Source organism: Macrobrachium rosenbergii, chromosome 51 (assembly GCF_040412425.1).
Source record: "Macrobrachium rosenbergii isolate ZJJX-2024 chromosome 51, ASM4041242v1, whole genome shotgun sequence".
Classification (NCBI taxonomy): Eukaryota; Metazoa; Arthropoda; class Malacostraca; order Decapoda; family Palaemonidae; genus Macrobrachium; species Macrobrachium rosenbergii.
Window position 1 is genome coordinate 20,401,088 of NC_089791.1, and position 27,162 is coordinate 20,428,249.

The 27,162-nt window shown below is 36.0% G+C and overlaps 1 protein-coding gene across 3 annotated transcripts in view; it reads right to left on the reverse strand.

Moving 5' to 3' along the window:
• The window catches only part of Tsp (Thrombospondin), a 102,929-nt gene that overhangs the window by 17,175 nt on the left and 58,592 nt on the right, over positions 1–27,162 (reverse strand). The window contains exons 4-6 of one of the 3 annotated variants that reach the window (XM_067094944.1): positions 7,603–7,741; positions 5,429–5,503; positions 258–290 (exon numbers count right to left, since the gene is read on the reverse strand). In XM_067094944.1, the coding sequence (XP_066951045.1) occupies positions 258–290; positions 5,429–5,503; positions 7,603–7,741 (247 nt within the window). The remainder of the gene's footprint in view (positions 1–257; positions 291–5,428; positions 5,504–7,602; positions 7,742–27,162) is intronic. The other 2 variants (XM_067094945.1, XM_067094946.1) reach the window with 2 other exon arrangements.

Below are 27,162 nucleotides of genomic sequence, written 5' to 3' on the forward strand. Positions count from 1 at the left end.
TTAAATTTTAAAGGCACTATAAATAAGGGAGAGAGAGAGAGAGAGAGAGAGAGAGAGAGAGAGAGAGAGAGAGAGAGAGAGAGAGAGAGAGAGAGAGAGGTAGTAGAAAACTGATAATAAAATTTCACTAGCAAATGGATAAAAAAAAAAAAAACCCTAAATGTCAACACCCATGCAAAACAAAGTGCTAAACAGGACCCCTGTCCATGTGGTGTGAAAGGGATAGCTTCCCTGGAAAGAAGATGCGAAATACTTACTTGTCTCCTCTTCGTGCATCATAGGTATGTCTCCTGGAAAGGGTCAGAAGAATTTCAGTGACCAAACATGGCGGGAAGAATAAAATAGTTTACGAGAGAGTTAGAAAAAGCTTGACAAAAAGACATATTTTTTTTTTTTTTTAGCCAGCAGTGGACATATTACAAAACTTGGGAAGCGAGGTGAGAGTTCTTAGAGTAAATTTTTTTTTTTTTAAAGAGTACGAAGTGACTTGGTCTCTTGGATAATTAGAAACGACATTTATTCACAACGTAATGAACGATAACATTGCATGAAGACTCTGGAACGAAAACCTGAGCTGTTTGCGGCTGAAAATCAGCTGTTTGACCCTTCTACAAAACGGTCTGAATGATTAACTTTAAACAAACATGGGATACAAACTTTTATTATTATTATTATTATTATTATTATTATTATTATTATATTCAAAAGATACGCCCCTGTTCAAATGGAAGAACCCTACAGGGGCCACTGACTTGAAATTCAAACTTGTAAAGAATATATGGTGTCCATTTGAAAGAAGTTACAGAAACATGGGTACTTGAAATTGGAGAGGCCAGCCTGTAACCTGTTCTGTTCTGTTCTCTGGCAGACAAAATAATTATTCCATTAATGATGTCATGTAAGAATATAATGGTCTATTAACCGATAATTAATTTTACTTTAATAAGAAAGGATTGCTGGAACACCAGATAAGATAAATCGTCTCTGAAACCTGATAATTACAGTTATTTAACATCACTTGAAGTATTTGTGCATTAGCTTATGGAGGTATTTTCTTCGAATGCAATTGTAAGTATGGAGAGACGTATGTGCTCATACAATAAATATATATTCATATACATAAAGCATACATATGAGTATATGATATATATAGAAGTATTTGGTGTATGTATATGCATATGTATATATGTATATACATACATGCATATATATACATATACATAATATATATATATATATATATATATATATATATATATATATATATATATATATATATATATATATATATATATATATATATATGGGGGAATACTTCCTACGCATTCCAGAGTCTGATTAACCATTATATTAAAGACCATCTAAGGCATTAAACTAATTATTAGACAAAACGAAACAAGAGAAAACAAGGCTAAAACAAAAGAATGTGGATTAAACAATAATAATTTTTTTTGCATCCATTCACCATCAGGGATTACCGGAATGAAAGTTTTTTTTGTTCATGGAAGATTTTTTTTTTTTAATTTTCTTTGAGCAAAGAGTGAGAGAGAGAGAGAGTGACAAACTTATTAACTATTATTATCACCCTCTTTCTCTCCTTTGCTCACGAAACTGACCTGATGAAGGGTATTCCACGAAAAGTTGATTTGGTCCTACAACCTCTAGAAACCTCTGTGACCCGCCATCTATTGGAAGGATAGATAAACATTTCTGACTGTGATGTGGTCCATTGCTTCCTCACTTTACTAATCAAGTTCTTTTTTTATATATATCAAAACACCTGCTGTACAAAGCAACGTGTTCACTTTTTGAAATAGTAATCCATGGCTCCCTCAGGCCTTTGACTAATTTCATAACAGAAAGTCTATTAAGTCTGAACTAGTTCAGGACAGTGTAGGTGACTGTAGTTAGATACAGAAGCATAAGAATGCTTTTATATTTGCCATATAAATGAAGGCATTTTCCATTACATTCTGATTTAATGCTATGACAATTTATCATTCAGATTTAAAATGGGGACGGAGGTTGGTCTCCTGGATTTAAAGCTGTTTTTTTTTATTTTGAAGGTTTTAAGGGAATATTTTATTCCATGGCCTGACGCTTGTGTTTCACCCCCAGAAGTCTACCTCAGGGTTATTTTTTGGCGGGGAAATGCTCCGCAGAATATGGCATCGAAGCCTCCAGAGACTCATCAGATGACCCTGGATGAACAACGTGCTTTCATTGCATCTGGCATTTCTACTGCTTTAGTTTTACTACTTCAGGCATCATCAAATGTGCTTGGGCAGGCAGCTTTCTTCGAGCACAGCACCAGAGGCAGGCAGACACGCATTCATCGTCACGAAGTAAACTCAAGTGAAAGCTCTGAAATCCTACACTACAAAGTAATCACCTTATTGCATACGCATCCTAAACCCTTGTACTTTAACTTGTTACGTGCATTTTTCAGATTCACATGCTATGTGATTCCGCGTCACATGGTTTCCCTGTATTCATATACTAGCATTTCACATGCTTTATTACATTCAAGCACTGTAATTCCTCATTGCATGCTTTCCGACTAACACAAAATGCAGTTCAACGTCACTTTCTGTACTAGGGTCAGTACAGCGTTCTATCACAATGCCCTTCTTAGACCTATTCAGTTTAGACCCTGCTGCAGACTTTTCTTTGGTATGTTTGCTATCAAGAGCCTCCTGCCACGAGTCATCGTGGGGTCCTTCCATGTTCGCTATGTATGAAACAGTATTTCCCAGGTTTATCTGCTCTGTGAACGTTTGTTTCTTTTTCACCGCGTTTAAAACGCCTTGGTTTCTTTTAATTCTCTTGATTTGCGTAAAATATTGTGCTTTTGTTCGATGAAGCTGGCCTTGTGTCATCACACGCTCTTGCTCCTTGGACAAACCATGTAACAAGTCTGCTTCTATTTACGACAGTCTACATTCATTATCTCCATTAACTTTCCCAATACTTTCACTTATTTGTCTTTAGCTCTGCGTTCGAGCAGAATAAGGTCATTTCGCTGGTACTCCCCAAGACTAAGACCGTGAGACCTTGGTACTCCCTTTCCTCATATTTACGTAAGCGTTTGTACGATAAACATTTATATAAGTACATATAATCAAAAGGATCAAACTATTCACTCCTCTTCTAAATGGACAAGGGAGTCCTCGACAGCTGAGTACGAACAGGGCAACTAACCGCCCTCTTGGTTCCAACGGGGTACCCTGGCGTTGATGGATGACAAAATCCTTCTAATCCTGTAATTAGTTACTCCGGCCAATGTAAAGTCAAAAACAACACGATCTGGGAGAAACCCTTAAGTTGCTCCAGGTCATGTTACTTTTGATGACCATATTTTCACTTATGCGTTCTTTGATAACATCTTCGCATCTCGTAAGTTTATCTAAAGATTTGCAACTGACGTCAAGCTCAAAGTGAATCATACGACCAAATATTTAACTTGTTTAGTCTACGGGGTTTTGTTTTCTATTATTTACAGTATTCCGCTTTGTCATAAGTGTCACAATAATAGGGCATTTGGTTTTGTCCGTAGTACGAAGAATTCTGACATTTCTGTTCTTATTAGTTGTCTTTGATTAAGATCCACCGCTGAAGGTAGGAAGTAATTCTTAGCAACGTATTTCTGTAACTAATAAAACGATTTTTCTTCAGTATAGAGTTTTCATCCAACTGCCAGTTCTTCATTAAATATAATACTAAACAATTAACCAAAAATCACAAAAACTAGATTAACTGTTAAAAGATTTGTAATCCGATTTGAAACGTCCAAGTATTTTCGTTCAGGATGAAGAATTTAATCTTTGCAATGATCAGGAAGAGGTGCCAAGTATCCCAAGAAATTATTATTCATATGTGTAATGTATTCCTTAAGTTCATTTACTGAGAAGTGAAAGAACAATGAAGGTTCCTGTTTATATTTAGTTTCGGTCATCCAAAGGCTTCGAACAAGTTAATGAGCTTGATTGGTGGGTTTCTGGACCCGCTCGCCCTCAAGAAATTAAAAGTTTCTTGGTACGAGAACTCATCATGCCGCTGTGCTTTTACTCACTACTGGTCCCACAATTTTCATAGTCACTGAAGCTCTTTTGAATGCCACTATATAAAACAATAACCAATTACTTTGCGGACATCTCAGTATCAGTGCAGAGCAGAATAGCTTTCATTTTTGTGCAATTGGCTGGGTGGTAGACTTAGGTTAAGCTCTTGTACAAATAAACGCCATTTTCTTCTTGCATGAACTCATACCGTTCAGTCTACTGAACCTGGCATCTCTTCAGATACACACACGCATAAACAGCGCATATACGTTCAAACACTTTATATGCATGTGTGTACAGACTGACAGATATATAAAGCTTATCACTGAAAATTACCAGCAAAGCACCACTTTCAACAACAATGAAGAGATACAAGTTCAGACAATCAAAACTTCTTGGGAGAATTACATACGATGCAAAGCATCTCAAGATTTATGGACACAACCATCACAGAAGTGCTAAAGAAAACGGGCATTACTCAAGACCAATAACACAGGTATAAAACTACTCATTGTTGCAGGTACAATTCAACTTTTCGTGGGCCACTCCATGGATGCCTTGTTTCCATTTCCATTCTTACAACACAAAAGCTACTGAAAACTGGAGGTGCGCTTTACAAAAATCAGGCTCGGCAAGTTATAAATTGGTTGTGATGTTAGATGCAGTCATTGTCCATGACAAGAAATGGCAAAAAGTTAGTTTTTGCATGCTTAGAGTTTCTAGGCTATTAAACTAAACTGTAGATGAAACCAGTGCTAAACAATTACTTAGATCAACAAGAAGGTTATTTGAACAGACCGCAGTTACATACAATCAACGGTCGTGTAACTGTTTCCCATACTATACTCTGATGGGTCACATGCTGGAAAAAAAACTCATCTCTTGAACATCTTACAAGAATTACTGATTATCACACACGAATCGCTTCATGCTTCTACTAATATTAACAAGAAATTTTGGTTCACTCTTGAACTGAAATAAGTTGTTAATAGTAAGAATTAGATGAAACACAACTTACTACTCTGAACCTGAAGTATAATATTATCATCACAGTAAAATGTAGCATTTTCAAATGACATTTAAAACAAAGACAGTTGAATGTCACCTGGCAGTTAACCTTTGGTTTACAGCTACAGAAACTTCGGTGAGCAAGATATACGGTATGTCACATGCGAGACTGATACCCTGTGTGCACATAATTTCTATAAGGTAGAAGCAAGTCTTCTGGACTTAGCAAGTACAGCCATTACTGGTATGGAGACAGCCTGTCGCTAGGGCCTTCCTCAGGAGAAGCGGAGGCAGAGAGAGAGAGAGAGAGAGAGACAGAGAGAGAGAGGAAGAGAGAGACTTTGGTGCCTGGGCCTTACCTCGGTCACGAAGGGTGATGGGCTGCGTGAAAGTGGGACAAGGTTCCCCGTACTGTAGGTTCTGACACCTCACAGCTTTTGGGTGGCGATGGGAGGAGAGAGGGAGAGAGAGGAAGGCTCAGTCACGGCCAGTCTCACCTCAAGGAAGATTCAGTCACACTAGCCATCACCACCCTGAGGAACGACTGTCTCTGCCCCGTCTACTGTATGGCTACATTTTGGCGTAGTTCCTCAACTATAACACTACTGTATTTTTGTTTTAAGAAGTTACACATTTGCTCATGTACAGTGGTAGTATGGTTATGTAACAACTGTGGATGTTCCTACATTTTACAACTGGAGAGGCAACCTCAGAGTGGCTGTGGTAGTGATGGCAGCCACAGCTGGCATTCATGGCTTACCTAAGCAAGAATAACTGTGCCACTACACGTCATGAGGGGCCAGATGCATGGCTCAATACTACGAAAAACCAAAAGAACTCATGGAAGACCTTATTTGTAGTGTGTTATGAAGGTAAAATATTCAGAAAGTGTTGTTCGTAAAGATGCAGTCATTGCCTTCAAGAAAACTGAAATCTTGGGTGACGTTGTCATGTACATGAGGGAAATCAGGCAAATCATTGTAAAAACATGCACTGTGAAGAATATGGGAAGAATGAAAGATGCAAAAAGAAAAAGGGTTCCTTTAATGTAACTCCAGACAGATGGTAATAAGGTTTCCACAACCCTCATAGTGAATTCTTGAAGCTTCGACTTTCGATATAGGACTGGAGGCTACCTCAGTATGACAGAACTTCTGTTCTGCTAAAAGGTATTAATTTACAGTTATCCTAAAATCAAGTATAATAAAGACGTCAAGGAACTGAATTTCAAATGAAAATAGTGCAAAGACTAGCCAGCTGTACAGATAGAAAGAGAAAATTAGTTGTCGCTGAAACTGACGATGGATCAATCTATTGTCAAAATGAAAGGTCTTCAAGTCACTGAAAGACCATTAAGTTGTCTGTAAGGAAGAACTGGGTCTTGGATCTAGTCAATTTCATCCACTTACTGTGACGTGAGATGGGCCTTCTTGTTCCAGGGGCTTGTCAAGTGAAAACCTTTTAAGTACAAATTCAATATTCACACTTTGTTATCGAGGCTGATGCTATGGTACTATTGTATAAGCATTAACTTTAATCCACCTTCCGCAAGATTCTTTAAAATTGTTCTACCCTTTAGGAAGCAAACAAATCAAGGAAAAATGACTGTTGAAGCTAAAGGAGGGTAACCTTAATCCACCTTAATCCATGATATGAACCCGTAACCCAATGAAATGCATCAACCTTATAACCCAGTTAGTATAACAAATTCAAGTTTTATGAGGCAACCAGTCCTTGTTAGATACAATCACAGCACGAACAGAAACCTCCAAAACCTCGAATTCACTCTAAAGGTTGTAACTGCAGAAGATTGTAGTAAAGGGAAAACTGTATCAAGTGTAAGAGAGCAGTCCATCTAAATATAATGAATGACTCTTAACCTAATATCTATAGACAGTTTGGGTACACTTATAATGAAGGATCTCCTTTACCTTAAAAGCTATTGATAAAGTACGGATTGGTTAGAAGAGGTAAAGTCTTATAAATCAAAGAGTGTCTCAGAACAGCAGCGTCCAGAATAACTGATCTGGCAACAAAATCAGTTGATTTTATATTTATTTTGCATTCTACATTCTTTTTTGCAAAGTCAGTCTTGCTTGTGATTTTGAAAAATTCAAATCGAACCCTTGAGGATATTTTCCAAGACAAAAAATTTATTAATGAAACACTACAATAGATTTATTTTTGCGGTGGCGTCTTTCTGAGAGACTTTCACTCTTTGATCCGTGGATGTTTTATTTTGAATTTAATCTCATTATCTTTACATATTTACTCACTTTAATTTTAAAGACAGTGCAAAAACATATTTAGGTACTTTACGGTTAAATTTTTTTTAAAGATTTAATGAAACGTTTATGCAGTGCAATTAGAGATCATTTAAATAATTAACACCATCCAGGATTAATAAAAAAACTTAAAAGGTTTTTAAGTACACAAAAAAGGTACAGAACATCAGTAAGGAAAAATTTTGAAAATCTGGTTTATGGCCTTTAGATTAAAAATGTTAATGAACCGAAGCCAACAGCGACAATACCTCGTCTGTAAGTATAGACCTCATTCGCCTGTGCCTGGACGGAGCCCGTCTCCTCGTCAGTAGGGCAACCCAGTTTCTCCAGGAGTTGGAGAACGGTTGTCTCCCAGTCCACGGATACGTCCAGATGTCGCTCCCGGTACTGGGAAGGAAGGGAGACATCAGTTAATTAGGAATTACTGGTTTCGTACTCGTCAAACACGAGGAGATTTGAAGGTTGTACCTGGATATCGGCCGAGAGATGAGTCAGTCATCTGCTCAAGTGTTCCTGTTAATGGTTTGTGTAGAAAAATTCACATAAATTAAGAAAACAATGTGCACATATGGAAAAACAGTCTCTTGTACAATAACTGAATACCTTCTAAATCATGAAAAAGATCAAACATTGGATTACAGCCAACCAAGAAAGCAGTTCCTAAGTACTGACAATCTTGTAGTTGAGAAATCAAGATTCAAATGTGAGTTTTTGATATCTTTTTTTCAGAACATACTCTGGGAATATTATAATCCCCTTGGCCACCATGAAAAAAGAATCAGAATCCACATTTATAAAAACAAAAATCTACTTTATAAGACTGTCAGTCCTAAAATATGATTTGATGAAGGGAATACTAAAATATGATACGAGGAAAGGAACACACACAACATATATATATATATATATATATATATATATATATATATATATATATATATATATATATATATATTTATATTTATATATATCAAGTAGAAAATAAAAAGGCCCATAAAACTCTGTTACACGTTGCAACCATATATTCTGATACCAAAATTCTGTATCCCTGATCGATGGTGAAACGTGGACAGTTAGTCAGTGACAAGAGTATTTATATGGCATTTATAGGTGTGGGATTAGGAAGTTTGTCAAATTTCACCAGTGATCAGGGATACAAAAGTTTTGACATCCGAAATATATGGTTGCAACTTGCAATAGTTTTTTATAGGCCTTTTTATTTACATCGTACACTGTTAGATTACAGTAAAAGGCTTTCAGCCTCAAATATGATTCAAGTCCAAAGTTGCAATCATAAGGCAGCTTTGTTTATCATTAATCATTTGTTTATGATTAATCATTGTAAAGAAATAAATATTATAAAACTCTACTTGCCACCGTAGTTTTGTTTACCAGTAATGTGTCAATGCAATGATATGTTTAGGTCCTTATCATTACATAATCCCAATCCAGATTTTAACTGAGGGCAAAGCACAGAGGCCAAAGCATACCAAGTAAAAGTTAAGTAAGTTGTCTCCCCGAGTTGTATCAGCTGTTTAAAGCCTCTTAAGGAAGCGGAGACAAGACCGGAATACTTGAAAGGATGTGCTGAGCACAGAGGACAGACAGCTCCTCCTTCAAGCAACCTGCGAGTGCCGTGGGGGATACATGGGATACGTATCACCAAGGGGCACCGTGGAATGCGAGCGCCGTGTTTACACTGTCAACATCCTGAATCGCGTGTTTTTTCGGCGTCACTATTGCTCATTTTGTCTCCATCTTTCGCTGGGTGTCATTCAGCTCGGATACGAACCTCCCTTCCTCAGATGTTTCAATCGTTTATTCCGTCTTCTTGATTCCCACGTTCCCCCCCCTTTTTTTTTTGTTATTTTGCCTCTAGTCCATTTTTGTCCACTTTGTTCATTTTTGGGAGTTTCATTTTTTTCCTCCGCGTGGACACTACACGATTTCCTCTTTTAGTGTGAAGAGTTATTCCGGCCAATTCTGTCATTATCTTTTGGTGTCGAGGGCCTTGGTTTGTGTCATTGTAATCGGAATTGGAATATTAGAAAATTTAGGCCAAAGGCCAAGCGCTGTGCACTATGAGGTCATTCAGCGATGAAAGGGAATTGAGAGTAAAGGAGGTTTGAAAGATGCAACAGGAGGAAAATATCCCAGTTACACTATGAAAAAATTGTTAGGGGAGGGTGGAAAGTAAGATGGAAGAAAGATAATATGAACGGAGGTACAGTAAAAGGAATGAAAAGGGTTGCAGCTAGGGGCCGAAGGGACGCTGCAAATAACCTTAGATTATGCCTACAGTGCATCGCGTGAGGTGCACTGATTGCAGGGGCGTCATTTAGAGGGGGCTGGGAGGGGCAACAGTCGCCCCCAAGACTCAAGTTGCCCCCCCCCCAGCCTCAACTTGCCCTCCCTCACCCCCCAAGCCCCATGAAGTAACAGCAGCTGGTTTTCCATTATTCCCACAAAATTCAAAATGTGTTATCACATTAACTTATATCTATCGATCTATTTTATGTGCTTCAAAAGCACATAAAATAGCTCAAAATCAAAACCTCAGCTGATTAGGCTCGCTTCGTTCGCCAAATCGTCTTTGACCACCCAACAAAAATTTGAAATGACGCCCCTGATAGTCTGATGGCACTACCCCCCCACCTACGGGGATGGTCTGTGTCCTGCCAGGCAAATCAATCAAGTCTCACGGTGACTGACTTCCAAAGAATCAAAGCTGACGTTCATAAAATACGTGGATAGTTCTATGGTTTTGTGTCCAGAATCGCGTTATCTTTCATCACAAGCTTTGGAACCCTGTGTCACGAACGTAGTCTTTAATCTCCTGAAATTTTTTTCCTGTATTTTAAAGTGCCTAATCTACTGAAATGTTTTTTTTTGCTGTATTTTAAGTTGCCTAATCTCCTGAAATGTTTTTTTTTATTTTAAAGTGCCTGATCTGAAATGTTTTTTTTCTGTATTTTAAAGTGCCTAATCTCCTGAAAGGTTTTTCCGTATCTTAGAGTGCCTAATCTCCTGAAATGTTTTTTTCCTGTATATTAAAGTGCCTAATCTCCTGAAATGTTTTTTTCTGTATTTTAAAGCGCCTAATCTCCTGAAATGTTTTCTTTCTGTATTTTAAAGTGACTAATCTTAAATGTTTTTTTCTGTATTTTAAAGTGCCTAATCTCCTAGAAGTTTTTCCTGTATTTTAAAGTGCCTAATCTCCTGAAAGGTTTTTTTTTCTGTATTTTGAAGTGCCTAATCTCCTAAAAGGTTTTTTTGTATTTTAAAGTGCCTAACCTCCTGAAAGGTTTTTTTTCTGTATTTTTAAAGTGACTAATCTCCTAAAAGGTTTTTTCTGTATTTTAAAGTGCCTAATCTCCTGAAAGTTTTTTTCTGTATTTTAAAGTGCCTAATCTCCTGAAAGTTTTTTTTCTGTATTTTAAAGTGCCTAATCTCCTGAAAGTTTTTTTCTGTATTTTAAAGTGCCTAATCTCCTGAAAGGTTTTCTCTGTATTTTTTAAAGTGCCTAATCTCCTGAAAGGTTTTTTTCTGTATTTTAAAGTGCCCAAGTAAAAATACACTGGAAATGATTCAAAATGAAATAGTCGCCGTGATGTTTAATTTTGTGAAATTTTACATTTATAAATTGTTTATATGGAAAATATTTTTATTGAAAAATATTTTTTTTACTAAAACTAAGAAACTCTTCTATTAAAAATCCCCCCCCCCACCCCTCTCTCTCTCTCTCAGACTTATGTGATGTAATTAGCCCAACTTAAAAGAGAATAAAGGCTCCTTATAATTCAGCAAGTTTCTTCCATAACACCCCATAATTATGCAGATAAAAAAGACCTGAAACATATAATGTTTCAGTGGAATGGTTATGGAAGGAAAATTATTTATTCTGTGATAATTGTTAGTTGACAATATACCAATCTTATAGAACAGAATACGTTACATGAAAAATTCTCTGTACTATAATGACTGTCCTTTGATGAGGTGTCAATGTGTCAATGTTGCAAAGCACATTCTTAATGAGCTGTTCATTAAGGCCGTAGTTTGTTCTACAGAGTAAGTCGCTTTTTTTTTTTAAAAATGCAAATATTCATTCTCTCAGAACTGTTTGATACATAAAGTAAAACTAACTGTCGGAATTAAAATATGAAGAAAGGCTTTTGATGATTTATTCCCTTTTAAAATTCATGATTTCATTGATCCCAAAAGTGCAAAATCAAACCAGACTTACTTTATCAGTGCTCTATAGCATTACTGAAAATTTCTGTTATCTGTTATCTAGCTGATAAAAGGAATTTGGCACGAGCATCTGTAAAGAAGTTTTCTTTCTCTCATTTATCTGCAAGGAAAGAAAGCAAATTAACGGAGGATGACCATTTGCTTTTGGACAGCCAGCTGGAATGTCGACAAATATCTCAAAGATCAATCTTTGTCATTTTTCCTACAACATTCTGAGATGACAGCTATCGCCTCGTTAGTGTGAGGAAATTCTGGTATAAATTCCTATGATAATCATACATGAATTCTACTGAAATCGAAAAAAATTTTTTTTTCTGATTTTAAAGTGCCTAATCTCCTGAAATGTTTTTTTTCTGTATTTTAAAGTGCCTAATTTCCTGAAAGGTTTTTTCTGTATTTTTTGTAATGAAAGATCTAAGAATATTGCTTTGTGACTCTTAGAGTTTTTTCCATACATTGTTAGTGTTAATAAATATTACATTCAACTTATTCTTCCTCAAAAGTGCATAATCTCCAGAAATTTTTTTTCTGTATTTTAAAGTGCCTAATTTCCCGAAATGTTTTTTTCTGTATTTTAAAGTGCCTAATCTCCTGAAATGTTTTTTTCTTTATTTTAAAGTGCTTAATCTCCTGAAATGTCTTTTTTCTGTATTTTAAAGTGTCCAATATAGAATATATTCTAAGAATTGACCGGAAAAAAACCTGACTCCTATCCAACGATCAGGACTTTGTTTACTTGACTTTGAGCTCGGAACTCGCCCTGACAACGATGTTGCATATCAGCTCACCAATGTTTATTAGGGTTTATACGCCCAAGACCCTCAAGTAAAACGCGACAAGTTTGATTAAGAGGGACTGCTGTGTTTACACAAGAAAGACAATGTCTTGCAAAGAAGAAGAAGAAGAAGAAGAAGAACGAGACGGACATTGATAATCAAGTCATTTGTAGTTTTGAAGAAGAAAAAGAAGAAGAGGAAGAAGAAGAAGAAGATGAAGGACGAGACGGACTCTGATAATCAAGTCCTTAGAAGAAGAAGAAGAAGAAGAAGAAGAAGAAGAAGAAGAAGAAGAAGAAGGAGACGGACATTGATAATCGAGTCCCCTTTGTAGTTCTGAAGAAGAAGAAGAAGTGGGAAAAGAAGAGGAGCAAGAGAGAATCATTGCAATACCACTCATGCGCGTAGGAGGGAAATAAAATTTTGCACTTTCACATGATTGCTATTTGCATAAGGCACGGCGCAGAAGAGCTTCATATTCTGTACTTGTGCCGCGAGATAAGGCTCTCTCCTACGGACTTTGTAACCACCTCTCCCATCTGTTCTGCGTAAAATGGAACGAAAATTGCTTTGGGTGACCTCAGCACTTCTGCGACGCTCTCTAACAAAACAAAGTTAAATGAGAAACTACGTATGGTACGAGTGCTGCCAAACGGATGCCCCCGGGTTTATTTGTTTATTGTATTGTGTTTTTTTCGTACTGCAGTGTGTTTTATTCAGGCAAGGGGTGCACCGATTGGGCGGAATATAAACATCTGAACCCCCCACACAAACACGACAGGAATGGGATCGAACTTTATAGCCCAGGTCTGTTAGGCCTTTTGACCTAGTGTTCTTGTAGAAACAATAGACGTTATGATGGCGTGTTTAAGGAGAAATTCATGAAGAAAAATAGTACCTGGAAAATATATTTAAGATTTATACCTTTCAGATCTTGAGAACTTTCGTTTTAATAAGCAAAATATGTACAAAAGGAAAATTTGCTTAAACAATACATGCCATTTATCCCGGGTAGAAATATCCGAAAAAACTCTGACAGAAAACTGAAATGAGAACAGTAGTTCACGGAGGGTGAAGCAATCACAGTGGCGTTTAAGAATGTAGAAAGACAAGAAAGAAGAGGTAGAGGAAAAAGGAGGATAAGTCGGAGAAAAGAAAAAAGAAGAAGATGAATAAAAAGGAATCAAGGCAATTCACTCAAGTAAGGACAAACCTGAGTCTACTGATGAAGAACAACAGTGAATGTCTATTACATTAATGAACTGTAAACAGTCTGTCGTCCCGATAAGCACTTCACTCTGCAGTCGCTCTCTTAAATCATCGGCGTTCCTTAAAGCTGTCTTCCTGAATAAACGTTCTACTCGTAAAGAGAGAGAGAGAGAGAGAGAGAGAGAGAGAGAGAGAGAGAGAGAGAGAGAGAGAGAGAGAGAGAGAGATTTGATTAGCTGGAAGAATATGCAACCGAAAAAAGCTTATCGATGGGTGGAGAATCAAAATGCCTTGTGAATGATTTCGCCCAGGTAGAGTGAGGATTACCTAGCCGAGGGAGACTTACGTCTGTTATTTTTATCTCTCTCTCTCTCTCTCTCTCTCTCTCTCTCCAACGGCCGACCAACAACTGGGTACCTAATCAACAGCTTAGGTCTACAAAATTATACTGGATTTTAGGGAAACCGAATATTCGTCCCCTTTTTCCGGTTTGAGAATTGAACCAAGTTCCTCGGATTATAAGCCGAACACTTATCACAGCGCCGAGAGAGAGAGAGAGAGAGAGAGAGAGAGAGAGAGAGAGAGAGAGAGAGAGAGAGAGAGAGAGAGAGAGAGAGAGAGGAATATTAACGTAAAAAATGCACTTTTTTCCCATTTCTGTTGCATTCCCCAATTTCATGACCAATATAAAGAATGACTTGATATGTCAAGTCCTTTTTTATTGATATATCAAGTTATTTTTTATTGATATAATAACAAATCAAGGCATTTTTATCGATATATCAAGTCATTTTTATTGATATATCAAGTAATTTTTATCGATATATCGTCGTTTTTTATTGATGAATTTTCATTTTTTACTGATATATCAAGTCCCTTATTTACTGATATATATGTAATTTTTATTGATATATCACGTAATTTTTGTACGAATATATCAAGTTTTCTAATTGATATATCAAGAAAGTTATTTACTGGCATATAAAGTAATGTTTAAATTTATATATCGTCATTTTTTTACTGATATATAAAGTAATTATTTATTGATATATCAAGAAATTTATTATTGACATTTCAAGTAACTTTTTACTGATATATTACGTAATTTTTATTATGTATCAAGTACTTATTTATTGATATATCAAGTCATTTTTGTACTGATATATCAAGTTTTCTTATTGGTATATCAAGTAAGTTATTTCCTGAAATATAAAGTCATTTTCAAATTGATATATCAAGTAATTTTTTACTGAAATGTAAAGTCATTTTTTTTATTGATATATCAAGTGATTTTTTATTTACATTTCAAGTAATTTTTTACTGATATATTAAGTTATTTTTATTGATATATCTAATAATTATTTATTGACATATCAAAAAATTTTTATCGATACTTCAAGATATTTTCTACTGATATATCAAGTAATTTTTATTGACATATCAAGTATTTTTATTGATATATCGTCATTTTTATTGATATATCAAGTCTTTTTACTGATATATCAAGTAACTTTTTATTGATATGTAAAGTAATTTTTTAGATATATATCAAGTCATTTCACTGATATATTAAGTATTTTTTTTATGATCTATCAAGTCATATTTATGATATCTAGTAATTTTTTATTGATATTTTAAGTAATTTTTATTGACATATCAAGTAATTTTTACTGATATATAAAAATACTTGATATGTCAATAAAACTGACTTAATATATCAATAAAGAATTACTTGATATCATTAATATGACTTGATATATCATAAAAAATTACTTAATTTTCAGTAAAATGACTTGATATAGGACTAAAAAATTACTTTATATATCAGTAAAAAGTTACCTGATGTATCATTAAAAAAGACTTGATGTATCATAAAAATGACTTGATATATCAATAAAAAAGGACTTGATACATCAATAAAATTACCGATATATAACGTAATTTTATTGATATATCAAGTCCTTTTTTATTGATATATCAAGTCTTTTTGATTGATATATCAAGTCCCTGTTATTGATATATCAAGCAATTTTTTATGGATATATCAAGTCAATTTTTATTGGCATATCGTCACTTTTATTGATATATCAGGTAATTTTTATTGATATATCAAGTCACTTTTTATTTATGTATAACTCATTTTTAATGATATATCAAGTAATTTTTTACTGATACATCAAGTAATTCTTATTGATATATCAAGTAATTTTTTATTGATATATAGTCATTTTTTGTTGATATACCAAGTAATTTTTATTGATAAAGTAACTTTTTATTGATATAACAAGTAATTCTTTTATTGATATATCAAGTAATTTTTTATTCATATATCAAGCAATTATCTTATTGATATATCAAGCCATTTTTATTCATACAGTATCTTACCTAATTTTGTGAAACTTATCATTATTAAAAAGCTTACGTTTTCAGCTTCCGTTCCGTCAAAGTAATTAGAAACAGGCATTCCATTTCATCTGTTCAAATAGATTTTGGCTTCTCATTTACCACCGCAGCAGAGGTAAGAAATGAAAAAAATAAATGAACCGATTCTTATTGGTTACTTGTTAACCACTGGTGTAGCCAAGGTGGGATAGGGGATGGGGCCTGCATAGGCCCCTAAATTTTGGCACGTGGAGCAATTAAATCATGAAAATCTTCAGCAACTGTATTGTTATTAAAAACCAGTGACAAACTATTAGAGAAATAAAATTTGAAAGAAGATCAATTTTACCCTTTCCACATCCTAAAAAAAGTAATAAAGTAAAAAGCACGTTTTCTTGTTAATTACTAGAGAGAAATATCTCTTCACCTTTCCGTTCGTACTCAGTGTGCTAGTTCCTTCAACTGAGTCAAAATTTAGTGCAACTCTTAGGGTTATAAAACTGCAGATATCAAAACTGAAAAAAATAATCAGCTCAAAAGGAATAATGAATCACTGATTTTGTACAACATTAGACAATTCTGTCACAGAATTCTGATTTACAACTGAAAATGACGTTTTCCTAAAATGTCCCTTACAATTACATCTTGTTTTGTAAAATTTGTAAACTGAAAATTCTCGCCCATTAAAAAATGTCACTTTTTTTTAAACAGCAAGAGAACCTCTGACTTCATTGACGATAATAATATCAAACTGAATGTTACATCCTACTTTCCTTCCTATTATATAAGGACAGGTCACATCCTACACTAAATTCAAGTGTGGGACATCGAACCCAAACACTGAAGGACTACTGCTATAAAAACTTCTTGCCCAAGCGTTATCGCCTATTGCTTTTCATCCACTTATTCATTCATATTTTCTTAATTCCTTGCTAGTCAAGATACGCGATAAACTACCGTGTTAGCAATTTGTAACCCGCAATCAGTGTCACTGCTAGCATTTTGGAAGTGGGCGTTGAACAGTTAAGAAAGCAAACATTTCCCACGAGATCCACATTTCCTTGCATCAACAGTGACCTTGTTTTTTTTACCAAGTCCTGTCATTCGTTTACTCGGTCAAGATTCTCTGCAGATATTAAGAAAATAAGACACTTTCCCTCGGTTGAGTGCCTTTGCGTCATTTCTCCTACCCTAGATCCTCGAAGAAGCAAAACAAACTCTTCTTCTTCTTCACTTTCTCGTCTTGTTTTCCAGAAAGGTCAATCACCACGTGACCCTCTCGTTGAGGAAAACGAGGAAAGAATAAGGTCAGGGGGAAAGGAAGGGTCCCTGCGAGGGTATCAAATGGCACCTCGCCCCATAGGGCCAACTCTTGATGACACAAAACGCGGAAAGAAAGACATTAAAGGGAAGAAGATTAAGGTCAAGGAGATGACAGTGTCCCCGTGAGGATCCTCGCAGAAACAGGAATGGGGTTTTGGGCGCAAGAAAGAAAAACAGAAGTTGCCAGGGTAAATAAACAAAAGGGTCGTTGACCCTAGCTACTAAGGGGCAACTGCAATGGGTGGACGAGGGTATGGTCCATGAGAATCAGATTAGGGGATGCGAGGACAGTTGACGCTGATGAAGAGATTATGGAGCAAGAAAAGCTAAAGGGGGGAAACCCTCTTCGTTAGAGAGAGAGAGAGAGAGAGAGAGAGAGAGAGAGAGAGAGAGAGAGAGAGAGAGTGTAATTTCTTGTTAATTACTAGCGAGAAATATCTCTTCACCTTTCCGTTCGTACTCACTGTGCTAGTTCCTTCAACTGAGTCAAAATTTGGTGCAACTCTTAGAGTTATAAAACTGCAGATATCAAAACTGAAAAAAATAATCAATTCAAAAGGAATAACGAGTCACTGATTTTGTACAACAGAATAATTATGTGAGAGAGAGAGAGAGAGAGAGAGAGAGAGAGAGAGAGAGAGAGAGAGAGAGAGAGAGTAATTGTTTTAACGTAAAGCACGTTTTCTTGTTAATTACTAGCGAGAAATATCTCTTCACCTTCCCGTTAGTACTCACTGTGCTAGTTCCTTCAACTGAGTCAAAGTTTGGTGCAACGCTTAAGGTTATAAAACTGCAGATATCAAAACTGAAAAAATAATCAATTCAAAAGGAATAATGAATCACCGATTTTGTACACCATTAGACAATTCTGTCACAGAATTCTGAATTACAGCTGAAAATGACGTTGACACGAAATTCTGGCAAAGCATTATTATCATTAAATTGATGAAATAATTTGGTGTTATTTGAAAAGGAAGGAAATTTGGCAGGGAAACAGGTAAAGTTAACGAAATATTAAAAAAAAATTTAATAATATACGATCAATTACAAACCTAATGGTAAAAAAAAAAATATTGGCAGATGAGATTCTCTGTTTGGGAATTTGAACAGAAAAAAAAGCTGAGGAAATATTTTAACAATGTCAGGATTATACGATCAGTTACAAACCTAACGGTACAAAAATACTGACGGACGAAAAACTCTGTTTATACTGAGCAAATCTGCGATAAAGTGTACCCAAACGGAATACCAGACAGCTGGTCTTACGTCAGTGAGAGGATCAGGACACCACGCAAGCAACCTTCGAGAAGCAACAGTTATTGGTGGCCTCACACCTGTCTGGGAAACGCGAGAGGCAGATCGCCCGGTCGAAAAGTCAACTGAACGCGCCAAAACTTTGGTGTACTCCTTCAAAAGAAGGAGTACACCAAAATAAAGACAAGATCGCCAGCTGAACGCAGCTGCCAAAGAAGCCCCTTTTTTGAAGATGGGGCAACGGAGAGAGAGAAAGGGTCAAGAAGATTGGTCCCCTTTGTAAAGGACAAAGAGAGAGAGAGAGAGAAGAAAGTTGGTCCCTTATGCCTTATGTAGTGGAAGAGAGAGAGAGAGAGAGAGAGAGAGAGAGAGAGAGAGAGAGAGAGAGAGGATAGGTTAAAAAGCTTGGTCCCTTCAGTAATGGACAACAGAGAGAGAGAGAGAGAGAGAGAGAGAGCAAGGGGTCACGAAGGTTGGTCCCCCTTCGTAGTGGACAGAGAAAGTGGAGAAGGCCTCCTACGGAATATTGATAAGTCAGCTGTCCAAACAAGAGGGATCGCGGACTGGATTAAGCATATGTCCAACAACAATTTTCGGCAGTCGTGACGGCCAACCTGCTCCAGTTTCGCAAGAGTGACTTTCATAGCTTCGGGTGATAACGATCGCCTCTTTTGTCCTCTTTTTCGAGCAGTGGCCATTGTTCCAAAGTGCCTTAACAAAACAATAAATGTCTCCGGGAGAAAATGTATCTGGTGTAAGTATTAGGAGAATCAACATGACTGAGACTGGTATTAATGTTGCTGATGGTATCTTAAATGACACGGATATAAAGGGAAGACATCAGATACCCCATGAAACCGTTTCTTTTTTTTTTTTTTTTGTCTCTACATTATTTCTTTGCGAACAAGATTAACAAATCTCGCAGAAGCTTAGAACAAAACCTCAACTTCTTCTTCGTTTTAACGTGCTTTTTCCCATTTTTATATTACAAAACTTTGAATCAGCCTCGATCGGCCGCCCTGCCTGACATCCTTAGACCCCGGTAACGACGTGTACGTGTATCGTACGATTTGGAATAATACAAAAAATGAATCACAACGAGGCCCGGAAACCGATACAAGGATTAAAAAACAAAAATATTAGAAAAAAGTAAAAAATGCGCCGAACTTTCTTCGGCGCAATCGAGTTTTCTGTACTGCGCATAATCAAGGCCAACGAAAATAGATTTATCTTTAGGTGGTCTCGGTATAATGCTGTATGAGCCGCGGCCCATGAAACTCTCAGCCTGCGTTGTTGCGTTGCCAGAAGCACGACTATGGCTAACTTTAACCTTATATAATCAAAATAAAAACTACTGAGGCTAGAGGGCTGCAATTTGGTATGTTTGATGACTGGAGGGTGGATGATCAACAATTTGCAGCCCTCTAGCCTCAGTAGTTTTTAAGATCCGAGGGCGGACAGAAAAAAGTGCGGACAGAAAAAAGTACGGACAGAATACAGTGCGGACGGACAGAGTAGTATTCGTTTTGCAGAAAACTAAAAAGCGAAAAATCACATACTCAAATTTCAAGAAACATCACTTTGATTTCCTATTTTTTTATATATAGGAAAAATGCAGAAAGAAACTACTTAATGGTCACGAGCAAAATAGCGCGTAATCTGATGACCTTACTTTGACCTTTCCTGGAAGAGGGGTCATCTTCATTTCTTTTTTCGTCGTGTTTTTCATCATTTGCTCATTGACATTGATATTTATTTTCTCACTTAGTTGTTTATGTATACTGATATCTATTTATATTGTTATTTATTAATACTGATGTTCATTTATATTGTCATTCATCTATACTGATGTTCATTTATATTCTTATCTATCTATTCCGGTTTTTATTTATGTTGTTATTTATCTATGTTGATATTTACTTATATTGTTATTTGTCTATGGAGAGTTTTGTTATATTGTTATTTATTTATACTGATATTTATTTATATTATTTATCTATATTGAGGTTTGTTAGATTGTTATTTATTTATATTGACATTTATTTGTCGTTATTATCTATGCTGTTATTTATTTATACTGATATTTATTCATATTGTCATTTTTCTGTATTGTTACTTATCTATACTAATATTTAGTTATATTGTTATTGTTATTTATATTGACATTCATTCATACTGTCATTTATCTATATTGCTATTTATCTATACTGATATTTACTTATATTGTTATTTATCTATATTGATATTTATTTATATTGTTATTTATCTATACTGATATTTATTTATACTGTTATTTATATACACTGATATATATAGTTATCTATCTACAATGATACCTACTGATATTTATTATCTCCCTCACTGGCTCCCATTCGCGAAAAACCTTCCAAAAATAATGAAGGATATTTTGCGGAGCAACAAAAATAAATACGACACAAGTGACAAATCCCGTTACCAAAGTCAGCTGATGAATTTCAGATTTCTTTTAATTTTTTTTTAACTGACATACCCGTATTTGCTGTTGCAAAAAAAGGGGGAATTTAAACCAAAGTAAATAAAGGATGTGGGGACATTACTCTTCAGAAGAATGCAGAACATACATTTGAATAAGTCAACATGGTTTATGTAAATCATCAGCGTAGAAAAATGTTCTCATATTTCCTTTTGGGTTCTTCCTCACTTCTACGCTCTCACGCGTTTTTTTTTTTTTTTTGCTGCAGTACTTTCTCTGTAAACACACAAACACGAACACACACATATACATATATATATATATATATATATATATATATATATATATATATATATATATATATATATATCTATATATCTATATATCTATATATACTGTACATATATGTGTATACACATATGTCATAGATATACTTGTCATTTAATTTTAATGGTGTCAAAAGAACACAAGAAAACTATCTGGAATTCAAAAGCTGTCAGCTCCATAATACCCTCAGAGCGACCTTTGATGCTACAAAATGGCCTTTGATACTAAACAGTTATTTCATTGGTAACATATGAAAGAAAGAACTCGTAAATGAATGTACCAAAATATGTCGGACTACTCCATGAAAATTTGTCCCAGAGCTCGTGACCGATATGAGAGAGAGAGAGAGAGAGAGAGAGAGAGAGAGAGAGAGAGAGAGAGAGAGAGAGAGAGAGAGAGAGAGAGAGAGCTTTAGAATCGTCACACAGAAAGACAGTTGATGAAGAAAACATTTATATAGCAACAAAAACAAGCAATTCTGACCTGCGCTCATCTTTTTGCGTATAAAATGATAAAAATTCACTTTTCATGCTGCTCGGTTGAGGATGGTGTCAAAGAATGCCGCGAAACTCACGCCAGGTTAGTGTCCAAAATTGTTGTTATAGAGAAGTGGTTCTCAAATATTTTGGCATCATTACTCCCGGGGGCAGTGGTGTGATAGATCACCGTTACCCCTACCTACCCAATTCCTCTTCAGTTATGTGGAGTTATAATATAAAGGAAAGAAAACTGTTGGAATGCTTAATTTCTAGTAATGCATTTCTTTATGTAAGAAATTAATTTTACTTTTGCTCAAGTCTTAAGAAATAAAGAATTTAGATTGTAGACATTATTCCTCTGACGAAAATTAAAATTAAAGCATTGTTCCTTTTATTACAAACTGGAATTAAAGTGCCTCGTTACTCCCCAGAAACGGCTTCATTAACCCCCGCCCCCCAGGGTAATTACCCCCAGTTTGATAACCACTGCCATAGAGAGAGAGAGAGTCAACATTAAACCATTACTTTGCGGACAAAGGAAGAGGTTAATTTCTTGACTGGAATGGCCGAAAAGTGGATGCTGCTGAAGGGAAATTTGAATTTTTATTGGCCTTGCTTATCTATACCCTTAATTGCAAAAACCTACTCCTATAGCTGTTAGATATTTACATTATACGGGAGGAGAGACAAGGAACTGACCTTACATTTCTTTTAATCTCGGGGAAAACTTCAATGGGTTTGACCTCCCCTATCTATCCCATATCTATGCAAACTATGCCCGCGTGACTGACAAGGATTTACATCGGAAAGGAGAACCTATAAGCATTTTTACATATTGCTGGGCTAATTATTTTAAAGCCTTGGAAAATTGTAATTTTGCGTGGCTTTCATCGCAATGCAATGCATTCCGATATTTGTCCAAAGTCTAACCTCGTAACTGACATAATAAAAGTAAACTGCACATAATAAAAGTAAATAAATAAATAAATAAAAGCAAAAAAAGGTAAGAAACTGTTCCTACACCTACTACTAACGAATGATATATTACAGAAACTCCACGGGCGTTTGCAACGACTCGGGGCTAACTGCGCTGACATTCTTCCCAAACGAACGCGCCCGGCAAGCAAATGCCAGGCTCTCAGATACGGGAAGTTCTCCAGTCAAGAGGCGTTGAACAAGAAAACGCCGAGTGCATTCACACACGCACATGATCATTCACATGTCATAATTGATTTACTGCGCAAAGCAACACCAACACTCGTGGATCGGTCACTGCGCATGAGCAAGTGGATAATGAAGACGTCTTGCTGGCAACGGGATGTCAGATGCAATTAGTTTTTTTCGCCATTAATGCCAAAAAGCAACAACAGCACTAACACCAATTATGTAACAGTAGGAAGACCAAGAACAGCCGTAATAATACTGATTATAATCTGTGAAGGAAAATGGGTCATATTTGGGTAATCTTATTACAATAACCAACATTCCTTGAGTATCTCAAAGTAGAAACCTTCAATATGTAGAGATTTTTATAAAACCGTACTTAAGGCTTTCCCGTATGTCTTAAATGCAGTTTAAGCAAATGGGATATAAACAGATTCCCTGTCTGAGAGAACTGGACAGTGTTAACTCAATGAATACAAAATCTAATAGAAGCATTAGACGCTAGCAGCTCCAATAAATGTAACATTTAAGGGCCAAGTAAATTGTAACTAAAAGATAATGTGAAAAGGCTTTGAGGAAAGAAGCTGAACGAGAGCCACAGTGTGGAGATTGATTTCTGAGGGAAATTCAAGGTCACGTGAAAACTGAAGTCTCATGAAAAATTAGCTCGACGAGAAAAATTAAAGCACATGAAAAACTACAACACTTTGAACGTAGTCACCCGAAACATTAGCGTGCTCAGAAATTTGCTCAAGAATGAAGAAGAATATTTTAGGAAAAATTACACCGCAGAACAAATGAGCATGCAGGAAGAATTACAACTCTGGAAAAATTGGAAAGCTTTGAAAAATCAAGTCTACGAAAAACTCGGAATGCTGGAAAGGGCTAGGAGAAAAATCTATAATTCTTCGAAAAATGAAATTTGCGGGAAAAAAGGAATGCTGATAAAAAAGATTGAACTTCTGAAGAAACTTGAGACCAGAAAAACTGGGATGATTGGGAAACATGTTGCTAGAAATAATGAAGTGCTTGGAAATGTTCTATTCCGAAGACAACTAGAAAGCACAAATAGCTGAACACATAAGAAAATGGGAGTGATTACGTCGCGTTCGTTACGTGACAAAGACACGTTGGGTAATAATAAAGCATAGGAAATTAGAGTAAGGTAAAAGTCCCAAGATAAAGGAGTGGTCCGCTGGAAATAACTAAAGACCCCGTTAAATCTGTAATCTCAGATATACATAAAATTCTTAGGGAAATATAAATGGTCAGGAATTCCCTTCTTGTTTCTGGTTTTTCCTGCCTTAAGGAAGTTATATTGGTTTCTCGAGTGGCTTCGCGGTCGGGGTGGGGGAGACGGGGTGTTTAACCTTGTGCATCTTTTTTCCTCCATGTATTCTTCAGGTCTGGGCTAGAAATACATACATTAAACTGGGAAAGAGCATCTAGTTAACTGGCTTTAGTATTATTAAACAAGTAAAAAATGCGCCGAAGTGTCTTCGGCGCAGTCGAGTTTTCTGTACAGCGTATAATCAAGGCCACCGAAAACAGATCTATCTTTCGGTGGTCTCGGTATAATGCTGTATGAGCCGCGGCCCATGAAACTCTCAGCCGGCCTTGGTGGCCTGTTCTATATAGTTGCCAGAAGCGCGATTATTAACTTCAACCTTAAATAAAGTAAAAACTATTGAGGCTAGAGGGCTGCAATTTGGTATGTTTGATGATTGGAGGGTGGATGATCAACATACCATTTTGCAGCCCTCTAGCCTCAGTAGTTTTTAAGATCTGAGGGCGGACGGACAGACAAAGCTGGCACAATGGTTTTCTTTTCAGCAAACTAAAAATGTCGCGAATTCTCTCTACCCTCTCCAGGTAAGAGGTTTAAACGATGACAAGAATCTGAATGTTTGGAAAAATTCAAGCACCAGCGAAAATTTTAGAGCCAGGAAAAATAAAAATCCCCAGCCAAATTACCATGCTAGGAATAACATTAAAAGCAAAATCGTAATTCCTTAATGATAAAATCATTGGAAATACTAAAAATGAAAAAAAGTAAAAAAAAAAATATATATTTTTTTTTGCAGGGTCCAAAGATGATCTGATTTCTATATCGACGTATTCCCGAATTCAGGGCAGATGTTCCATTTTCGGAGAGATTTCCATACTTCGACAAATCAGTATTTGCTCAGAGTTGTTCTTTGCCAGTTCCTTCTGTACCTGTGCAGAACAGCTGAAGACTGATTGCAAAAATACTCTTGGAAACCTGTCAGTGATTAATCTGAAATAAATGGTGAGAATACATCAGACACCAGAGAGAGAGAGAGAGAGAGAGAGAGAGAGAGAGAGAGAGAGAGAGAGAGAGAGAGAGAGAGAGAGAGAGAGGGCAGGTGGTTGGGTCAGGCACATATAGACCCAACGGCTGTTCGTAGTTTACACTCCCTCATCTTTTACGTGCTTTTATCTTCTATATCAGCTCTTTAACGCAAAATCAACTAGATGAAAGAATAAGCAGATTAACAGGCGAAAGGTAGCGAAAGATGAAAATGAAGGAAGAGAAAAACTAACACACATGTATATATACTGAAGTTTAAAGCTGAAACCATTAATTTACAGGCTTATCAGTGATCGATAATGGCACATATAATCAGAAATTGCCAATCTCAGAACAGCTGTTATTTGACGTGGGTTTTGTACGTTAGATGTACTGACGAAAATGCTAACACAAGGCAGCGGACATGAGCTCATACATTAAATAAATTCCACGTTAGATGTACTGATAAAAAGTGATAACCAAAGATGGAGGACATGGGATCATATATCAAGGTTTTTCGCAGTTCTGCTTCGATTTCGTCCAAGATTTAACGTTATACAATGAACAGCATATACCACGACCCCTGAGACAGCACGTGGGGCACGATGAATCACCCAAAAGGAAACCGGAGTTGCAGTATAACGTGACACCCACTTGGATCAAGATCTGCAAAATATCAACAGGGATGTCGGGATATCGTACGTCGTTGTCTTCCCGCCAGGAATGCGTTCACGAGATACGGCCAGTAAATGACTTATGACTTGGGACTTTAACGACCCATTTTGACGCTTAACGACTACGTTCTAACAGTTGTCTAGGACTCGTATGTCGTCGGTTGTAATAAGGGTTAAGGTTTTACGACGCCACAAGGATCGTTTGCGAGGTGATTATAATCACTGATAGCATTTACTGTCAAACTCAAACTTTTCAGTATCGTACGTCTGATAAATAAATTGTTGTACGTTAGCGAGTTATATATATATATATATATATATATATATATATATATATATATATATATATATATATATATATATATATATATATATATATAATATTATAATTCAATAATCCAGATCAGGAATCAGAGTAAACGGTCACTTAAGGTACAGGACGGAACATTCATGAAACGACCTTTACGTACAATTTTCACTTGATAACCACAAAGACCGATAAATTTTCCAGACATCCTTGTGATTCTCTCTCTCTCTCTCTCTCTCTCTCTGAGATTTCACATTCTCATATCCCATAATGTGATGACGCGAACCACACGTAGGTGAGTATTTTATATATGTGTATATATACAGTATATATATATGTATATATATATATATGTATATATATATATATATATATATATATATATATATATACATACACACACACACACACAATACGCACCTACGTGTAGCTCACGTCATCACATTCTGGGGATATCAAGGCCCCGTGAAAATATCTATTGCATATCGAACCCTATAAAAAATCACGGTATAAAAAAGGGGAATATATGCATACATAAATTCCTCGCGCCCACAATATACTCGTCAGACTCCTACACGCCCAAGGGATTATCGCTACAGGATATGATGAGATGCTTCATTCAGAAAGTAAGTATGTGTGTGTGTGTGTGTGCGCGCGTGTGTGCGCGCCTGTGTATGAAGCATGAAGGCTTTTAAAACACTTGCTTGGAATTTGTGGTCCAATTTTCCCTTATTCTCTCTTTCTCTGAATTTTTTTTTATGTCTTTACTTTCTTAATATATTAAAATGTCATTCTTTAATATAATTTCGGAAAGGAGTCCGGGTCTCACTGTACATAATTACTAAAATATTCGCCTTCTTTTCCTTCTTGTGTGTGTGTGTGTGTGAGAGAGAGAGAGA